The sequence below is a fragment of the Porites lutea genome, chromosome 5, assembly GCF_958299795.1.
Source record: "Porites lutea chromosome 5, jaPorLute2.1, whole genome shotgun sequence".
Lineage (NCBI taxonomy): Eukaryota > Metazoa > Cnidaria > Anthozoa > Scleractinia > Poritidae > Porites > Porites lutea.
In genome coordinates this window covers 15,154,770-15,174,769 of record NC_133205.1, presented here as the reverse complement: position 1 = coordinate 15,174,769, position 20,000 = coordinate 15,154,770, and the positions used below count along the sequence as shown (strand labels likewise).

The 20,000-nt window shown below is 41.9% G+C and overlaps 2 protein-coding genes and 1 pseudogene across 2 annotated transcripts in view; 1 reads left to right on the top strand and 2 right to left on the bottom strand.

Annotated features, from left to right (window-relative positions):
* LOC140936604 (uncharacterized) overlaps positions 1-16,468 on the bottom strand; it is a 21,495-nt pseudogene extending 5,027 nt beyond the window's left edge.
* LOC140938867 (uncharacterized) overlaps positions 1-20,000 on the bottom strand; it is a 145,910-nt gene that overhangs the window by 104,320 nt on the left and 21,590 nt on the right. The window lies entirely within an intron of this gene.
* LOC140938870 (uncharacterized) lies at positions 5,273-7,074 on the top strand. The gene is made up of 2 exons (XM_073388395.1): positions 5,273-5,511; positions 6,448-7,074. Exons 1-2 carry the CDS (start codon positions 5,347-5,349, stop codon positions 6,946-6,948), a joined length of 666 nt encoding a protein of 221 aa, XP_073244496.1. The 5' UTR covers positions 5,273-5,346; the 3' UTR covers positions 6,949-7,074.

The window sequence follows — 20,000 nt, the reverse complement described above, 5'->3', positions numbered from 1 at the left end:
CACTGACTACGACAGCTTACAATCAAGTCTTCAGCCATAGTGTCGTCAACTGGTGAAATACTTTGCTCATAAATTGCGCATATTAATTGCTCATGTACTACATCGATCGATAATTCTCTCTTTGAGTTCACGAAGCGGCCCCGGCGTTCCAAACCTGACGCTCACAGTCATCTTTTAGCGTGAACCTACCGTGAACGGCTTGAGGGTTTGTATGCAAGGTGAGCATATCTATGAGTTTCCAGCGCCAACATCATCAACTGACTTAAACTCGAACAATAAAAAAAAATATAGAGTGACTCCTATGATCGAATCGCTTCGAACAACGCAAATAGCCTTCTTCAGGTTCGCAACGCCTTCTGGGTTTCTGGGGGGGGGGGGTGGAGACGAGGTACAAAAAGTATTCGTGCAAGGGAAAATCCTATAAAATCATTTGTGAGAACATCGTTTCTTGGTACCAGACCCTCGTGTCTTCCCTCTCCCGGGAGGCCGTTTTTCTGCACCGACGACCGAAAATCGAATTTATAACTGGGCCGCACAGGCAGACTAGTAATATCAGTTTTTCATTTTACAGTTTGTTATTTTGGTAGATCGACTGTTTGGGGCTCCGCAGTTTCCAACTAATGACGCAATGGGTGGTGAAAGCCCCTAAGGTGAAAGAGAATTTAAAATACACCACTAAGCTGTAACTGCACTTAATGTTAACAGAATTAGCGACTGAAAAGACGTAATGGGAACCCGAGGCTTCTCCACATGCATTCGCTAATAGATCTTGCTTCACACTTGAGAAAGAAAAGACTTGAAAAACAAAAACAATAGCTCAAGTGAAACCCTTTCCATCGAAGATACAGTTGAAAAGTAGAAATGTAGGGCTTATGCGATAAACTGTGCACCTGGGACGATGCATCCCCTATGGCATAAACCGTGTCTAACACTCTCTGTGCCAAGTATAATCTTCACCTACTATATGTTATTGGTACTTACTTTGACTGAACCAAGACTTATCAGTATATCCACCAAATATGTAACTACCAACTTGGACGATGGTTACGGTGGGACCCTTTCCATCACAGTTGCTGTAGAATGTTGATGCCGCCCAACAATCTTTTTTAGCGCGCCAACACCTCACAAACCTGCTGCGACCTGGACTCTGAAGGACTGGGTCTAAATATGAATTCAACTGGCCCAGGTACTTGCTATCAAGGCTGCCAAGAATACTGGATGAAGTGAGAGCACCTGCAAATATAAACAAAAATCGAAGAAAAGACAAAAACGTTTGCTATAGTTATAATTCATGTGGACGGGGTAGGAGACCATAACTGGATACCTTTTCCAGTAATGGGGTTGGTTCCATCGAAATAGTCAAGTGTGCTATTTCAGCACGTTTTTTTTTTTCGAGGGCGCAAAATAGCGTCGGACAGAAATTACCTCTGCAGGAGTTGAGTGAATTCCAGTTCTGTCATCATTGCCTCCTCTGAAATTGAGGCAAGATCTTGAGGAGAACCTCTTCAACAATAACTCTAAATGTGAGGACTGCGGTGAATATAATTCTGCTTATGTTCATCACCGTAGTAAGGGTGTTTATGACAAATCCAGAGACGAAGTGATGATTTAGCAACAGAACGGGAACGTCAGTTGACTGAAAATAACATTTCTAAATTCGATTCTTGACCAACGGCAGAGCGACAAATTAGACACCGGAAGTCGCGTTTAGTCCTTTCAGCGCGCTTTCCGGTCGTCAATTGACGTCCTTGTTCTGTTGCTAAATCAGCCTAATATTTCTGATCAGACGAAACAAAAAAACTTGTGGGCAAAAGGAGGGCGGAAATTTAACGACGAAAAATATAATTATGTCTAGTTTTCCTCAAATACATCTTTGAATTGACTTTGGGCTGAGCTGTTTTTTTTTTTCTTTGTTATATATATTTTTTTGTTTTGTTCTTTTGTTTTTGATCATATTTTCGCTTTGGCTTGTTTACCTTAGTTCTTACACCTGGCCCATTTCAGCCTCGCGAGGTTTTTGCATTAAACTTCTTACACGTATTTCCAGTAATTTTTATACAACGTTGACTTATTCTTCCACTGTGCATGCATTGCCTTTCGAGATCAGTATGAATCACTTGGAAAGTTCAAAGAGCACTCAGATAAAGTCGCAAAACGATCGCCCATCTCCTGAAATTCAACACGAGAGCCGCCCAAATTTACGGTTCCCCTCGCGATTTGATGGCATTAAAGGTGGCGTTATTTGTTCTAAAAATAGCACATTTGACTACCGTGTGGCACGAAATTTTTGCGTGTTCTAATTTTTGCTATTTTTGCGATTTTTCCAGCGAGCCGCAAAAAAAGAGGTTCCCGCAGGTAAGAATTACCGCAAGCATTTTCCCGCAGAAATTTACTCCAGACTAAGAAATAGGTGTGTGGTCGCTTATCTTAAGACACAAAAACAGTCTAATATTTGAGCGACGAGGTACAGGGAACGACTAACATTGTGCTTATTTAACCACTCAATATGGGTTACGTTATCTGCTTTGCTGATAAATTATTAACTTCCAAGAGTTCTTTCGAGGACGTACAAGAATTATGAAAAGTAGTACTATAAATTACAAAAAAAAATGTTATCATATCGCAAATGAAACAACCTATTATCCCGCAGGTGTTTCTAGTAAGGTGTTTCATTAAGACTCAGCCCCCTCCCCCTCCCCCCGGTTAGTACAATAAGTATGCTGATTATGTAATAAAAACAACTTCATTTACTTCCACTTTTTCTCAACTCCTTGTTATCCTCATCTCATATTCTCTTTAGCCGCTGTTGTGGAAAATTTCGACATAACGATGCTCGCAGTGTGACCGGGAAGATATTTTCACTTATTGTTCTTTAGCTTTTGTAACATTTCTCAAACAAAGTTTAACTTAAACACTCTAATTATATGAAAAACGATCATCGCAGTTATAGATGCAGAGGTCAAGGTTTCGAATCTCGTACAAGCCTGAATTTTTTTCAGGCTTTCTTTTCGCAACCGCAAAATTGCATCTATAACTGCGATGATCTTCTTTTATATAATTCTTCACCCTGCAGTTTTCATATATGATAACACTATAGAAATGACTTGTAACAGACCTTTCTTAACGTCAGTAAAGGTGACAGTCTCCGACTTAAACACTCCTGCATTTACTGCAACACAAATGTAATTCCCTCTATCATTCATTGTTATGCCTTGTATAACCAAAGCGCCATTTATTTGCTGGCTCCGCCCAACTGGCAGTTGACCTCCTCGTTTTTTCCATCTGATGACTGGTTGTGGATCACCACTAGCACTGCAGTTTAACTTAACCAACCCTCGCGACAACTTTAGCAGGTGGTTTAACGGTGAACCGAGGAGGGGAAACCACAACAAGGAGAGTTTTCTTCTCAACACGTCCTAACAGGTTTGATGCTGAGCAGAAGTAGAAGTCAGAGTCACCTTTACGAAGATGAAGAATTTGTAATGCACTGTTGTTGTATTTCACTCTTCCCTGGGGTAATGGACCGGATGACTTCCTCCAAGTGACCACTGGTGCTGGGTATCCAGTCACGTGACAGGATGGGAGAGTATAACTACTTCCTTCAATAGCGTAATGAGGTCCGGATGAAGGGAAACATGAGGGTGATCTGCAAAGAAAATTACCTTAATTGTGAAATTTGGAAACTAGAATCAGCATCAAATATGATGAGATTTGGACGATACTGAAACAAATTCATTATTAGTTAGTCTATAGCATAGACAAACGTGCTCAAACCACAGTAGACGACCGTAAATAAAAAAATTATATTACATATTTTTTCAACTTCTCTGTGAAAAGGAAGACAACCAGGCCATGGTGTCCTATTTTTACCATCACTCGATGCTTATCTCGGAAATCGTTCCCTGTGGTATATAGTAGGGACTAAAAGGCTGTTCGTACTTGGGCAACACAGTTCGTGAAAATTGTGGAAATATGCACTCAATATTTTGACAGAAGAACTTCACCCCTTTTTCTTTGTCTTTCAAAAATAAAATGAGATGCCAATTGCCCCTAAGAAACCAAGGAAGCAGTGTTTAGAATAAAAAGTGAGCTTAAACAATGAAAAAGACAATATCGATCATCGTAGTAATAGCCGTAGCTTCCCCAACTGCCAAAAGAAAGCCTGAAAAATACCAATCTTGATCACTAGTACATTTGACATCGGTGACAGATAAGCAGCTTCCTGTTCCGGTTGACTTGTTAGCTCAAGTTAATAAAGGTACGTCTCTAACTGCAATGATCTTCCTTGCGTTTAGTTGTTTGTCCCGCAGCTCTAATAGATTTTTATATATTTATTATTTTAGAGCAATCATTTCATTTAAAAGCCATCAGCATTTTCAAATGTGTCTGAGGCTTCTAAAAAAGACGACATTCGATCCATACAATCGGCCGAGTCACAACAAACTTACCATTTACCACAAGTTGTACCAGTGCATGCGCCTTTCCTAAGATGTTGACCCCTGAACAGTGATATTTTCCCGTGTCATTTCCTGCCACGTTTTTTATCAGCAGCTTTCCTCCTGATTCCTTTGAATTATTTATTTGTGACAGACTGTTCAGTTTACTCCATTTTAGTACAGGTTTAGGATTACCGCTTACTGAACACTGAAGCGAGGCTGATTCACCTTCGTTAACTGTCAGCGTTTTAGGGGACACAGCAACAACAGGAGCTGAAATTGATTTACCAGGTTCTCCTTTAGCTCCCGGCATACCTGCAGGTCCCATGTCTCCCTTTTGTCCTTTGAGTCCAACATCACCCTTAGGACCTGATGGTCCCATGATACCTTGCTTGCCACTCTTTCCAGGAAATCCCCGTTTGCCAGAGTAGTATACTAGGGTCAAACTTAACCCCGTTGGTGTCTTCCCCTGTCTTCCCTCGCAAAAAGTGGATTCCCTTAATTAATAGGCATATGGGTCTACTCTATGACGTCACCCATTGTTATAACCTGCATACTAATTAAGTGCCTTCCTCCATATATAATGAAGTGGATAGGTTTACTAATGAGCGTCACTCTACTACAATAGGAACAATAGGCTTGCCTAGACTTGCCCGGGCTCTTTTAACCCTGATTGAATAGTACACTATTCACAACACTCATAATGATATGCGAGGTTAAAATAATTCAATAATGGGTTCTTTCATGGCTAGTCTAGCGGTCCCACGTGCGATTACGTAATTACCGATAATAAATTCTGGTTTGGCGCGAAAATAGACCATTCTTGCTCAGTTTTTCAGCGGAGCCGCGAAGAGCTGGTCTCTTTTCTTTTGGAAGATACGACCCACGCGATTTTCTTGACGATTTCCTGATGGCTGAGGGTCAACCTCCGGAGCCGAACGTTCAGTTACTTGTCGATCCTGTAGAGCCAGTCGTGAATCCACCGGTCGTGAACCCGCTAGTGGTGAATCCGCCGGTTGTGAATCCACCGGATGGCAACCAGAATGTTAATGTCGCTCAGCCTCAGGAACTGGAGGTAGTTCTCTTTTAGTTGTTATGAATTCTTTCGTGGCATATTTCTCTTGTCTGTCGTATCTTTCAGGTTCTTCACACAGCATGGTGGAGAGAATAACGGAGAGCTTTTGGCCCGATCGCGGCCTGTTATCGTAATCTTTTCGGAAGATTGTCGGGTTATTCCGCGTGGCTAGTTAACGAACTAGCGTTCGGCGTCTGGCTTGTGGCTGGAGGAACGCCGTGGATTCGCTTATTTTGTATTTCTTTCGGCCTTTGTGGTCGTTGGATGGTTCCAAAACCGTACGAGCGAGGTGGCCGATTTGTTCGGCGGTGGCTAGTTGACGGATTAGCGGTCGGCGCCTGGCTCTTGGCTAGAGGAACGCCGTGGACTCGCTTGTTTGTATTTTCTTCGGCCTTTGTGGTCGTTGGATGGTTACAAACCGTACAGGTGAGGTGGCCGATTTGTTCGGCGATGGTTGGTTGACGGACCAGCGTTGGGCGTTTAGCTTTTAGCTAGAGGAACGCTGTGGACTCGCTTATTGTACAAGCGACGTGGCCGTTTTGTTCGGCGGTGACATCTAGCTTTCGGCTAGAGAGACGCCGTGAATTCGCTTATTTGTATTTCCTTCAGCCTTTTTGCGGTCATGGGATGGTTACGAATGGTGACAGCGAGGTGTCATTTGTGTTTTGTCTTTTCCTTCGGCTGATGTGGCCTTTGGATGTTTGTTATGAGTTATGATAATGGGTCATCGTTAATTGTTGAACGTTGCAAGGTCGTCTTACTTGTATTTTCTCCTTTGGCTGTGCCTGCCGAAGGATGTTTATACATGGTAACGCGACAAGTTACGTGATGTTTTTGTTTTTTCACGAGGCCTGTAATGAGGTTTTTTATGCATAACACTGAGTGCTTCGCACATTGAGGTGGGCGGTGATTAAGAGTCTCTTTGTTCCTTTGCAGAGATTGCGTGAGGAGGTGAGACAGTTAAAGCAGTCAGTGGAGGCAGTAACCAACGCGTCGCCTGAGAAGCTCGTGGAACAGATCTTGGCTTATGCTTCCCGCCCGTTGACAGAGTTTAACAAGTATGAGGTGCTTGAGATGCTGGAGACTCTGCATAACAAGGCCGCTGACCGTAATCATGACAGGAAGAACTACTATCGGCTCGTTCATCAGTCGGCGAGGGAAAAGGTGGAGTTGTCGAAGGACCACTTCAAGGACCTTGTTATGCGCCTATTAGGAGACAAGGACCACGAGAGGGTCCTGGATATCGTTTCTAAAGTAGAAAAGAAGTCAAATCGCAAGAAGCCTCAAGCGAACGACAACAGGGGTTCTGGTGTGGCACGTCCGTCTCGTCTATTTTCTTTGCGATGTTATTTTTGTCATAGGCGAGGTCATATCAAAGCTGATTGTCCTGATTTGAAGTCCAAGCAGAGGAAAACGGATCCCAAATCAGACAAGTAGCTTGTGTTTAGATCTCGTTAGTTCGCACCGGTGTTATAGGTTGAAGGCCGCCTGGACAAGGCTGTGTGTTGTAATATTGCTTAATTCTTTGCGATAATAAACAAACTTTTGTGTGTATTGAATCAATCTAGTGCATATTTTACTCTGTCCATTTTGTCAGCATGGTTATAACGACTTTGAAAAAGGGGTATCCTTGAGACAAGGGCCCTCCAGCCTCGCTGGTCTTAGCTGTTATTTCTCTGCTGACTTTGACGGGGATGATTTTAATATGGTCTTAGATTTTTCGGCGATTCAGTGTTTAAAGGTGTCTTCACTACCCCTTTTTCCTAGGGAAACATGTGGTGTTGGGAAAAATCTACTCCTTTGATCTTCGACTTCAGGAGTTACGAGGCAAAGAAATTGAGCTTCCAATGTCCTGGGTCGATTGTTTCGGTAACCCCGTCGAGGTCAGTGGAGAAGTGACAGCCTGTGACCGTGTTAGATTACAGAGGATACAGAGGGGAGAGTTAATTGGTGATATTTCGGAGTTGTTGTTCCGTGAGAGAGAATTGCATAACCATTTCGAGTATTGGCAGTACATTGCGCGAGATAGCTCGTCACCCCAACAGGCACAGATTCTTGGGTGGATAAGGGACAAGGTCTCGATTAAGCCGTTTTTCAAGCATTTTAAAGGAAGTTTTAAAGGAGAATTGTTCGATTCAGACGAGCCTCCGATGAAGGTGTTTAAGAACAATGTCTCTTGCAAGCCTTTTGTGTCATTTGTGGAGGAAACGTTAGTTGCGCGCTTGAGATCTGGAGCTATTTCGCTGTTGGGGAGAGTGGGTGTGGTTGACCCTCCATTTATTGTTCTTCCCCTTACAGTTGAGCCAACAAAGCCAAGGTTATGTCACGATGCGCGCTATCTTAATTTATGGATGCGTGATATGCCTTTCTCTTTAGACAGGCTGATAGATTTACCGCGTTACGTGGGCAAGGATACCTACCAAACGGTCCTAGACAAGAAGTCTGGCTATGACCATATTCTTCTTTCTGAAGACAGCCGCACGTATTTTGGGATCCAGTGGGGAGGGTGGTATTTCACGTATAATACCCTTCCTTTTGGGTGGAAGATCTCCCCGTTTGTATATCATACTACTGGCCTGTTGGCTAGTAATTTCCTTAGAGCTATAGGAATCCCTTGTTTGCTCTACATCGATGATCGACACAATGGCGAACTGCAGGTGGCACTCGATAAGGGGGAATACGCTACTATTAACACTGTTGATGATCGTCATCTTGCGGCGGCTAGGTCGGCTATATTTCTTGTTGCTTACCATCTTGTCAGCTTGGGCTATTTCCTTGGTTTGCAAAAGTCAATATTGTTCCCAAGTAAAGTGGTTCCCTACCTTGGTTTTTTAGCAGATTCTTCTAGGGAGGTGTTCTGCTTAAAGCCGGAAAAGAAGGAGAAATTCTTGCAACTTGTCCGTGAAATACTCCATGCCTCTAAGGTTACGGTGAAAACCTTGCAACGCCTGGTTGGGAAATGTGTCTCTTTTAGTCTAGCAGTACCTGCAGCCCAGTTGTTTACGAAGCAGATGAATGCAGCTATTGCCGGTGGCCAACGTACTCCCCACAGGCTAATACCCATCAGGGGGGATCTGCGTGAGGAGATCTCCCATTGGCTGTTTTTGGAGGGTTAGGATGATCCGGTAACATGGCGGGATGAGCGTCATATTCGTGTGTCCGTTGCAACTGATGCTTCCGCATCAGGCTGGGGTGCTATTTTGTTAGCCCCTCATCGTGAGGAAATATCAGATTATTGGACGGAAGAGCAGTGCAAATGGGGGATCGCCGCGAAGGAAGCTATTGCGGTCGACATGGCGTTAATGGCTTTTAAAGACAAACTGTTCAATGCTAGAGTTGATGCTTTTGTTGACAATAAGGCCGTTGTCGAGGCTTGGAACAACCAGGGTGGTAGAAGCTTGGAGCTTAATATGGCATTGAAACGGCTTTTCTTCACAACGTCGAAGCTTAGCTTATCTCTGCACATGTCTTACATTCCGACTGGTCAAGAATCCTGCTGATGCTCCATCAAGGCGCCTGTCCCACTCAGATAGTAAATTGTCGGATGGCTTGTGGCAGATTGTTCAGAAGGAGTTTGGTGGTAGGGAAGGCCATACTTGCGACCTTATGGCCTTGGATTCGAATAGTATGACGGATGCGCACGGGTATTCTCTCCCTCATTTTACGCCGATTCCCTCTCCCGGATCGTCTGGTGTAAATCTCTTCACACAGGACCTTGCTTCCCTCGGAGCGCTTATGGCCAGACCGTATGTTTTTCCCCCCATGGCCTTAACGGGACCTGTCTTAAAATTTCTGCAGAGTTTTAAACAGTCGTGCACAGTAGTGGTGCTGGACGTGTTTCCTAAGAAGTACTGGTGGCCTCTCCTTATGAATAAAGTTGTAAAGAGTAGATGTCTGGCTGTTCGTGGCGATGGCAACGCTCTCTTGGTCCCGTCCAAAAAGGGGTGGCTGCCTCACAAGGGCATTCCTGGAGATCTCTGGGTTTTTGCAGTGTGTTTTTAGGTGTGTCTTGGCATACATTTTGACCTGTTGTGCTACTGGTTTGTGGTGTACGATAGGGTTCTTCTTTTCTGGTTTGTAGGAGCTTCCAGTCATGGCAAAGCTGTTTGTCCAGTCGGTTAAATGCCCAACCTGTGGACACGCTAATGATTTTGACTTCCGTTTTTGTCAACGTTGTGGCTATAAGCGAAAGGTTATGACAACGCTTGGCAAGGAACACTCTGATGTTATCGTTGACCTTGATGGAATTGAAGTGCGGTTGCAGCAGTTACTTCACTACGATCAGGCAACCAGTTATAAAAAGCAGAAGGATTCTCTTCAGAGGGAACTTGAGGCTTTTCTTGGTGCTCTGCCGGGTTTTGTTACTCTCGCGACAGTGACGTCTTGGGACTTGTGTCGCTTCCTGATCTTTAAAGACAAGCGTGGCAAAACACAGGTACACCTCAATACGTGTGAATTTTTGGGTCAGCATGGTAAACAGTCATGTGGCTGCCCCTTGAGATTGTCGTACAAGACTGTGGACTCTTACATAGGAAAGTTAAGATCGATTTTCCATTCCATTGGTCGGGACGGAGAGTGGGACAAGCGGCTAGGTCTTGGTAACCCAGCCTCTGATAAATTGGTTAAAGATTACCTTCGTCTTGTCACAGCGGAGCAGTTACAGGCCCGTGTTACTCCAAAACAAGCCACGCCATTCTTTGTGGACAAATTGACTCAGTTATCGAAGTATCTTGAAGGCGAGCTAGCGAGATCAAAGTCGAAACTTGACCGTTTCATTATCGCACGTGACCAAGCTTATTTTAAGTTGACGTTCTTTAGTGGGGACCGCCCAGGAGATCTTGGTCAGGTAAAAGTTCCGGAGATCCTTCGTTTTCCAAATGATGATGGGTTCTTATTTAATCATATCTGGGGTAAGACTTTGCGGGATGGTGACAGTAATGTCTTTGGTGTTCGCAGAAATCCCCAGTCGGTCATCTGTCCTGCGAAGGGCGTTGAGCAATATGTCGAAGTGGCAAGGGAGTTAGGCGTTGATTTAACAAAGGGATATTTGTTTCGTCCGACAACTTCTAATAATGGTGTCCAAGATTCTCCATTTAGTTCTTCAGCAGCAGATGCGCGTCTTAAAGTGTATCTCAAGCAGATGAAAGCTGATGATGGTGAGACATTGCATGGCTTTCGTTCGGGTTGTGCGATAACGTTGGCCCTTACAGGAGCGGATCTGTCTGAGATTATGGAACACGTGGGTTGGGCTAGGAGGCATACCGCCTTATATTACCTTCAGCTGGCCAAGGTTCTGAAACATGATGGCCCGTCGGGACGACTTGCTACGCCTTCTGCTGAGAATGTGGTGGCTCCATGGCAGGATGTGAATCAGCTGAAACGTTTTGTGTGTGCTTTTCCAGCTGCTGAGCAGAGGAAACGCCCAGCAGAATGAGGATACTTTGTTTGGCTAAGGTGTTTTTGGAATGGATTATAACCTTTGTACTATCGTTTCTTTAATGAAGAGATGTTGTTATGGAAACTCATACCAGTTTAGTTTGATTATAATTGTAAACGTATAGCTGTGTCTTACTGTACTTGGGGATTAAAGTTATGAGAGGGGTTGGAGGATTGAGGATTGGGAAGTTGTAAGAGGATTTGAGAGTCGGAGTGCAATTATCTAAGACTATTTAAGGAACAGTGAGGGCTGTTGGGCGCTGATCAATCTTTTTTCCCATACCTTATTAGAACTGAGCATGAATATGAATGTATGTGAATAGAATACTATTCACAACACTCATAATGATATGCGAGGTTAAAATAATTCAATAATGGGTTCTTTCATGGCTAGTCTAGCGGTCCCACGTGCGATTACGTAATTACCGATAATAAATTCTGGTTTGGCGCGAAAATAGACCATTCTTGCTCAGTTTTTCAGCGGAGCCGCGAAGAGGTGGACGGCCCACCCAGTCCCGCCCAAAAATCGCGTGAGTCGTATCTTGAACTCTTCCTAAGCCAAGCTGTCCCAGCTTGGCTTAGTCCGCTGATCAATCTTTTTTCCCATACCTTATTAGAACTGAGCATGAATATGAATGTATGTGAATAGAATACAATCTATTATGTGTTTAACATAAAAGCGCGCTTTCCCTTCAGTATTTCATTCTTGCCATCGCTTTGCTAAGGAAAAAGTCTTACTATCACCAATATTTTTTAAAACATTGCTCCAAACATGCAAGTCGAATCGAGCTGTAAACTTGTCTGACTATTACAGAACTGTTTTCTCCGTTTTATCTCGAGGAAATGAAAAACTATTGAAGTCTCAACGTTTCACGCACCGTGAGTCAGTTAATTATGCGAGTTCACAAGCCCAAAGTTGAATACAAATTAGCTCTACAGGAAAAACCTCAAGGGAGCATATTGACGTATTATTATAAAACAAATAACTTAACAAGGATCAATTGATTAAACACGCGACTAATAATTGCTAAAACAAAACGAGTCAAATACACAGCGATTTGAAAGAAAACTATTAAAATAGTCAAAGAAAGCAAGCTATCTTCCCTCCTCAATTTTTTTATTCCCTCCACCACAATTTTAATATTTTCCCTCAATTTTATTATTTTCCCTCCTCAATGTTATTATTCCCTCCTCCACAATTTTATTATTTTCCCTTCTCCTCTTCCTCCTCCTCCTCATTTCTATTGTTTTCTCTCCTCCTCCTCCTCCTCCTCATTTCTATTGTTTTCCCTCCACCACCACCACCACCACCACATTTCTATTGTTTTCCCTCCTCCACCTCCTCATTTTGATTGTTTTTTTTGTTTTCCTCCTCATTTTGATTGTTTTGATAGGGTCGATGTAGGGTCGATGTGGGGTCGATGTAGGGTCGATGTAAGGTCGATGTGGGGTCGATGTGGGGTCGATGTAGGGTCGATGTAGGGTCGATGTGGTCCCTCCACCACCACCACATTTCTATTGTTTTCCCTCCACCACCACCACCACCACCACCACATTTCTATTGTTTTCCCTCCACCACCACCACCACCACATTTCTATTGTTTACCCTCCACCACCACCACCACCACCAACACCACCACCGCCACCACATTTTCATTGTTTTCCCTCAAAAGGCCAAAGAGGCCAAAATCAGGCCTAATAGGCCAAACTCAAGAGGGGAAACAATAAAAATGTGGTGGCGGTGGTGGTGGTGGTGGTGGTGGAGGGAACACAATAGAAATGTGGTGGAGGTGGTGGAGGGAAAACAATAGAAATGTGGTGGTGGTGGTGGAGGGAAAACAATAGAAATGTGGTGGTGGTGGTGGAGGGAAAACAATAGAAATGTGGTGGTGGTGGTGGTGGTGGTGGGAAAACAATAGAAATGTGGTGGTGGTGGTGGTGGTGGAGGGAAAACAATAGAAATGAGGAGGAGGAGGAGGGAAAACAATAGAAATGAGGAGGAGGAGGAAGAGGAGAAGGGAAAATAATAAAATTGTGGAGGAGGGAATAATAACATTGAGGAGGGAAAATAATAAAATTGAGGGAAAATATTAAAATTGTGGTGGAGGGAATAAAAAAATTGAAGATAGCTTGCTTTCTTTGACTATTTTAATAGTTTTCTTTCAAATCGCTGTGTATTTGACTCGTTTTGTTTTAGCAATTATTAGTCGCGTGTTTAATCAATTGATCCTTGTTAAGTTATTTGTTTTATAATAATACGTCAATATGCTCCCTTGAGGTTTTTCCTGTAGAGCTAATTTGTATTCAACTTTGGGCTTGTGAACTCGCATAATTAACTGACTCACGGTGCGTGAAACGTTGAGACTTCAATAGTTTTTCATTTCCTCGAGATAAAACGGAGAGAACAGTTCTGTAATAGTCAGACAAGTTTACAGCTCGATTCGACTTGCATGTTTGGAGCAATGTTTTAAAAAATATTGGTGATAGTAAGACTTTTTCCTTAGCAAAGCGATGGCAAGAATGAAATACTGAAGGGAAAGCGCGTTTTTATGTTAAACACATAATAGATTGTTTACTATTCAATCAGGGTTAAAAGAGCCCGGGCAAGTCTAGGCAAGCCTATTGTTCCTATTGTAGTAGAGTGACGCTCATTAGTAAACCTATCCACTTCATTATATATGGAGGAAGGCACTTAATTAGTATGCAGGTTATAACAATGGGTGACGTCATAGACTAGACCCATATGCCTATTAATTAAGGGAATCCACTTTTTGCGAGGGAAGACAGGGGAAGACACCAACGGGGTTAAGTTTGACCCTAGTATACTACTTGCCAGGGGACCCTTTCTTTCCCTTCGGCCCTGGTGGGCCGGGAGGGCCTGGGAGACACGTGCCACCCTGTGATGATGAGTGATGTTGTTTTAACTCTGACAAAATTTGAATTTGCGTCTTTTCCTTCGATGCTTAGTGGACTGAGGGTCTAAAAAATGCAATATTTAATCCGTTACATTACAATCAGCAAAACTAAGGAAGTCAAGCACCAAACAATTTACTGGTCAAAGGGTAGTTTTTAGTTTCAGGCAAGTGCTTTAGACCATAGTTATTGACAGCTATATCGTTTATTTTTTCCCAATTTCCTGCCCATTATCTTCCCTTTCAGTACGCTATAATATTGAGAAATAATTGATTTTCTTACGCATTTATTAGGCCAGTGTATACCACCTGATAGTCATGGTTGAAGATCAGCAATAAAACGTTTTTGCTCACCATTCTCATTCTGTTACACGCTGTGTGTTCCTGGTGTGTTTTAGCTGGGTTGGTGCGTAACAGCGTTGGGAAAAAAGTTTCAGCGAGCGTTGATAAGCGTATTAAGGTCAGTTTTATGGAAATCTTTTTAAATTACTGTCGCAAGGCAGTTTTCCGCTTAACGGGCTCGCTTTTTGCTCCTGCCGGGTCCTCCAATGCTAGCAGCGATGATAATGCTTCTTAAAGATAATATTTAACAATTATTCCAGGAGGGCGCGTAGGATATGAGATGATAGATAGCCAACGAGGCGCGTAGCGCCGAGTTGGCTATAATCATCTCATATCCAACAAGAGCGTGTTGAATAATTGTTTTATTAAAAACGCCCAAAAAATGTCGTTGAATCTCCCCGACTAGAACAAACCGGAAAAGACAAGGGACTTCCGCTATTCACATGTCACACGTCTATCAAAACTGTCAACGCGTGAACGGACTCGCCTGGACTGCATGAATGAAAAATCAAACGTTGTAGCGATGAACATTAGTTTTTTAAAAACTCACCGGGATTCTAGAATTTACACAGCAGAACAGCTAAAAAAACCTGGCAGATAATGTGAAGGAAAAGAATTTTTAAGTGACAGCCGTCGGAATTACTGTGAATTTGGATTTTCGGTGCAGTTATAAAAGTAAGAACAACGGAGAAAAACTATTACCTCGGTCGCTTGTTATGAAGTTGTTTGAAGCCACAAGCTGGTTTTGCTGAACGAGAAAAGACGCTATACTGCCGCCTCGATTGCTCTAGTTAATGGCTGCATAGCCTGTATTTTTAGCTGGTTACTTGTGATTTATATTCTTGATATCGGATAAACAAGCCGCAGTTGTCTATCGGCGAGTTACTCGATCGGCGAATGGCTTCGCGATCATGAAGAAACAACACTTGTCTTCTTTCGTAGCTGGTCAAGGTACTTTAGTTCCATGTGTTTTCATGTGTTTTTCGACAAACTTTCAAACAAGCTCTTGTGGCTTTTTTGTTTGTTTTTGTCTTTTTTCTTTCGATGAAATTGCATTTCTAGTATTCTAAGAAATGAATTAAAAACGAAAAAGTTATGACGGAAAATTTGTCAAAGCTAAATGCGGTAGCATTAATTACGGAGCCACCTAAAGTCAGGATTCTGACGCCGTATATGTCATAACTATATATGTCCCGTATTTTATTCTAAGATCCAGTCAATAACACTACTTTCTACAGCATAGTCCGCAGGCGTTTTCGGCTCGGTCATTCCTGGACTCTACCATGAGCTGCGACGCCACCGAGAGATACTCGCCGAGAACCGCGTTCTCTCGCCCGCTATCCAGTCCCAAACTTCGCGCGGACAACGGATCAAGGAGAATGCCGAGGGACTAGGTTGTGCTTTCTATAAATTTTTTTTCTAGCCTGAATTCGAATCTAATCGGCGCTTTCTATTTACCAAAAACTTTGAGAAACTTCAATGGAACCGTCCATTGAGTGAAGAACGTGTTCCATTTGACATCCGTTTATGCTCTCGTCACCAAAATTGAAGATGGTGGCACAGATATCCCGGTGAATAGCCTGGAACTGGTGATTCCTTGCGAAAACTCGTAAATGGAACATGCATTTTCCGGGAATTTTCCATTGGAACGCCCAATTATAGTATGAGTTCCATTTACATCCCGCAACCGGAATTTTCCGGAATTTCTTGGTTAATGGAAAGCGCCCTTTCAAACCGCGCGCTCCGATCCCGCAGTTTGAGTCCCATCATGCTACTACGATCTACTACTACAACAGCTACAACAAATACAAATAAGCCATCCTCACGACATGACATATCTTTGATGGCGGTTATCAGTTCTCTTTGCTCGGCGAGTGAACTATCCACGTCAATGCAAAACTAGAAATACTTGTATCGACCTCGTTGCGCTGGGTTCTTTCGCTTGGCAGTCAAAAAAGGCTAAACGAGCAGGTTCGTTTGGTAGGTGTATTTTGCATTGTACCCTCGAAAGAAATTTGCATTTTTAAGTATTTTTTGTCAAAACTTACCAGGAGTGCTTCCCTTGCTCTTTGTTACGAGGTCAAGAATGTTGGTGTGTGATTTAGTCTCTTCGATGTCGTTTTCAAGAGCTTGTATTCTCTTCTTCTGTTCGTTCAGCTCCAGTTCAATTCGCAGAAAACCGGCGCAGTAAAACACAATCGACAGAACAGACAGAATTGAGGCAAAGGACGGCAATTTCTGTTTCTGAGAGGTCATTTTGCTCTGATTGCTATTGGAGTCTGATACTCCCAGTATACGGTTACTTTGTATAAAAAAACTGTTTCAGCTGTTATTCAATACCCAGATCACAAGTCTGGGTATCGAGCCAGCGTTGTTCTGCTGTTTATAATATATGTGAAACTTCCTTTTAATGTTTTCCGATACAAAGGTTAGGTTATTTATACTTTTGAGTGATCATTTTTCATTTTTCAAAGATAGTTGCTTCTACGTGGCGTTTCGTTGAAAATCACCAGATTGCAAAACTGATGGGAAGATCAATGGGAACTTAACCCTTTTTAAAGCCCTAAGAGTGATCAGCATCAAATTTCTCCTTTTAATATCTATGCTTTGTAAAACAGAGTGGTCATGAGAATTAAGGACATGATCACACTAGATGAATCTAATTGAGACTTCAACAAATTCTCCCCACTACTTCTACTGAAAACGTATAGGGATAACAAATGAGAATTTGAATTTTGATGTTAGGGTTTAAAGAGTTAAGGCTCTCAAGTAACTAAAATAAATAGTATAACTGTAACTATTCAATCTTGCCGGTTGAACCTAGTTTCGTCAGTGTGGAGACAAGATGTCCGAAAGTACGTCTTAAAATTAAAGACTCCGGGGCTGGGGTATTTACCATTTATATAAGAAAAACCGGAAATTCCGGTTTTCCGGTTTGGTTTCGTACCTTTCCGTTTAGGAAGTTTCAGAAAATATGGGCTGTGATCTGACGCGATGATATTTTTCTTCTCTTTTTAGTTTGTTCAGATGATTTGGATATATTTTTTAACGGTTTCTTCACCGGCCCACGGCCCACCATGTCAAACGTTATAGTTTTATGTTTATGCACAAGAGCCGGGTAGTTCATGTAAATGATAAGCAACTCTGGAGAACTAAGACCCGGAAAGCTAAGTCCCGGAAAATCAATACCTCGAAAAGTAAGGCCCGGAAAACTGATAAAGGAAGTAGCAAGCGGTTTTAGAAATTCTGTGATAAAATTGCTTAAGTCCCTCTCCAACACATTAGAACCATTCCCCAAATTAGTATGGGGATTTCTCCAAGCTATACGGCTCCAACACAGTAATAAATTTTTTTATCTTCTATCTATCTATCTACCTAAAAGAATTGGGGAAGGAGAGAGACTTTTACCAACATTGGACAAACTCGCCAATCCCTCTTTATCAATTTAATTTATTCATGAAAATGTCGTGGACCTTGCTACTAATTTTTGGGTAGATTAAGGTTGTGTAGCATTTACATGGGCAAACCGGTCGGCTCATGATTTGGGTACTGAAAAGGTAAGCAAAATTCAGGACTTGTAAATTTCGTCTCGGAATCGCGTTCACCATCTGAACAAATCAGTTCATTTACCGAAACACGGCCGTAAAAAGCCTACTGAAACTGCATGGCATCAAAGATGACTTAATGAAATGGAACCCGAATTTCCGTTTAGAACATCCCGTCCGAAAATACAGGACTACCTTTTCAGATATTCCCTTGCTCCCTTGCTCTCGGAAACTTTGTAACAGTAAACGAGAAAGGGAAAACTTTGTCACGTGGTATACATTGATGTTTGCCGTTTGCCGTAAACGTGATTCTAAATCTCGCTAATGGCTCTACTTATGGAACGGGAGAGGATGTAACACCAGGAGATAAAAGCAAGTCTAGTACAGATTGTTTCCGTAGGTCATTAAAAGCTATTAAGAGCTCATATGGTTTTGTTGCCGGATTCCTCAAAACGTATTTTTCATTTGATTTTTAGGAAAAAGACAGGATGAAGGATGAGAGACAAATGGCCGCAATGTGAAAGTACTGCCACTAAAATTACATTTATTAATAACCTGTTTATTTATTATTAACAACTATTAAGCATTCGCATTAACAATTCATTTTTTTCTGTGTTTTATTCCCCTTCTTGCTGATGAAATAGGCTTTTTGAAGTCTATAGCATGAGGCAATAGCTCAAATAAAAAAATGGATCAATTGAACTACTGGTTTTTAACGGACGGTTCTGTAATGAGATCATGTATAGAATTTCAAATAAAAGCTTTTTACACTTCAGTAATCGCTTTCATTTCAGGGTCCATGGAAATTGGCTGAGTCAGCAAACATAAGTTTGCGTAAACGGTTTAAGTTGTTGTCTGTCATCAACAACGAGCTTTATTTGCATGACCATATAAGCACATACAGTATTGCAAAAGTTATTTTACATGATCATAGGGCAATTGCGTTACTTTGGTATTTATTTGTCACGAAAATCAAAGCAGGCTGAAATATATATTATGAATTGTATATTGATAAAGTAATGAAAGGAGTTCAGCAGTTCATTGATCAAAATGTTTACAGATAACTGGGTAATATTTGGAATTAGTCTTGACTTCACTGTAGAAATTATTCCTAATCATAAAGTCTGTAGGACAGCGAAAAAGAAAGTGAACTTCGTCTTCTATTAGATTGGATCAACAAGAAGGGCAATGCCTATTATATTCGTAGTTTGATTGCATCTACCCATTTCTATCATTAGTTTGTGACTGCTTATTCGTAGTTTTACTAAAGCCCTTCTCCCAGCTGTTCCTCTAGTTAAGTCTAAGCAAAAAGAAAGTGAACTTTGTCTTCTATAAGATTGGAGCCACAAAAAGGGCAAGGTCTATTATCTTTCGTAGTTTGGTTTTAACTATCTCAATTTCTATCATTAGTTTGTGATTGCTTATTCGTATTTTTCCTCCCAGCTGTTCCTCTGGTTAATTCTAAGTAATAAGAGGAACGTTAGAGGTGGTATGATCAGTTTTAAAAGACCTAAAAAATTCAAGTTTTTGAGAATTTTGTTGCCAATATGAGATATATTCCTGTTTCATTGAACTTGCAGAGCTTTTTACCATAGCCGTACCTAATAAATCAGGATTAAAGTCAGGTAGGTTAAAATGTTCTGACATATTCATCAAATGAGAGTGCAAGCTATTTTTGCAGTTATAGTGTAAGTCAAATGAGATTTAAAAAGATTTTTTGACGAAAGATTCCTCATCTTTAGACTGAATGTACAAATGTATTTGAGAATTTTTTTTATTGATAGTGATGTTTAGAGGAAAACGACCAAGTTCTGCTCCACAAGCTATATTAGAAGCTTTGTTATTTACCTCTAAGTAACGCTTGCAAAATTGAAGATGTGTCTCCCACATCAGTGGGAGTGAATTTGCAGGATCCCTGCATAAAATCGACAGAAAGAACCAAATGCAGAGTACCCAGGGGAGAGCGGTAAGGTGGCACCACAGTAGGTGTGTTCTTAGGCTTTTAAAAATAGAAGACAAAGTAGCTCCGACAAAAAGCACAACTTAAGCTTACGTCTCCCTTCAGTTTTTCCCCTTCCGCCGTTGTTTTTCCGGCTCTCTACAGTATTCTTCCTTGACAGCAAAACAAGCAAAACTATTCCACTCCGATTTCCGAGATATTTTTCACACTTTTTACGAGAAAAACACTTCGAGAAAAACTTTTCTCGTTGAATGTCTGCGAAGTGGCGCTGCAAACTGCAAGCGCCTATAAAAG

Coding starts and splice junctions, on each gene's coding strand:
- LOC140938870 (XM_073388395.1), top strand. CDS start 5,347: ATGGCTGAGGGTCAACCTCCGGAGCCGAACGTTCAGTTACTTGTCGAT. Junction 5,512..6,447: donor CTCAGCCTCAGGAACTGGAG/GTAGTTCTCTTT, acceptor GTTCCTTTGCAG/AGATTGCGTGAGGAGGTGAG.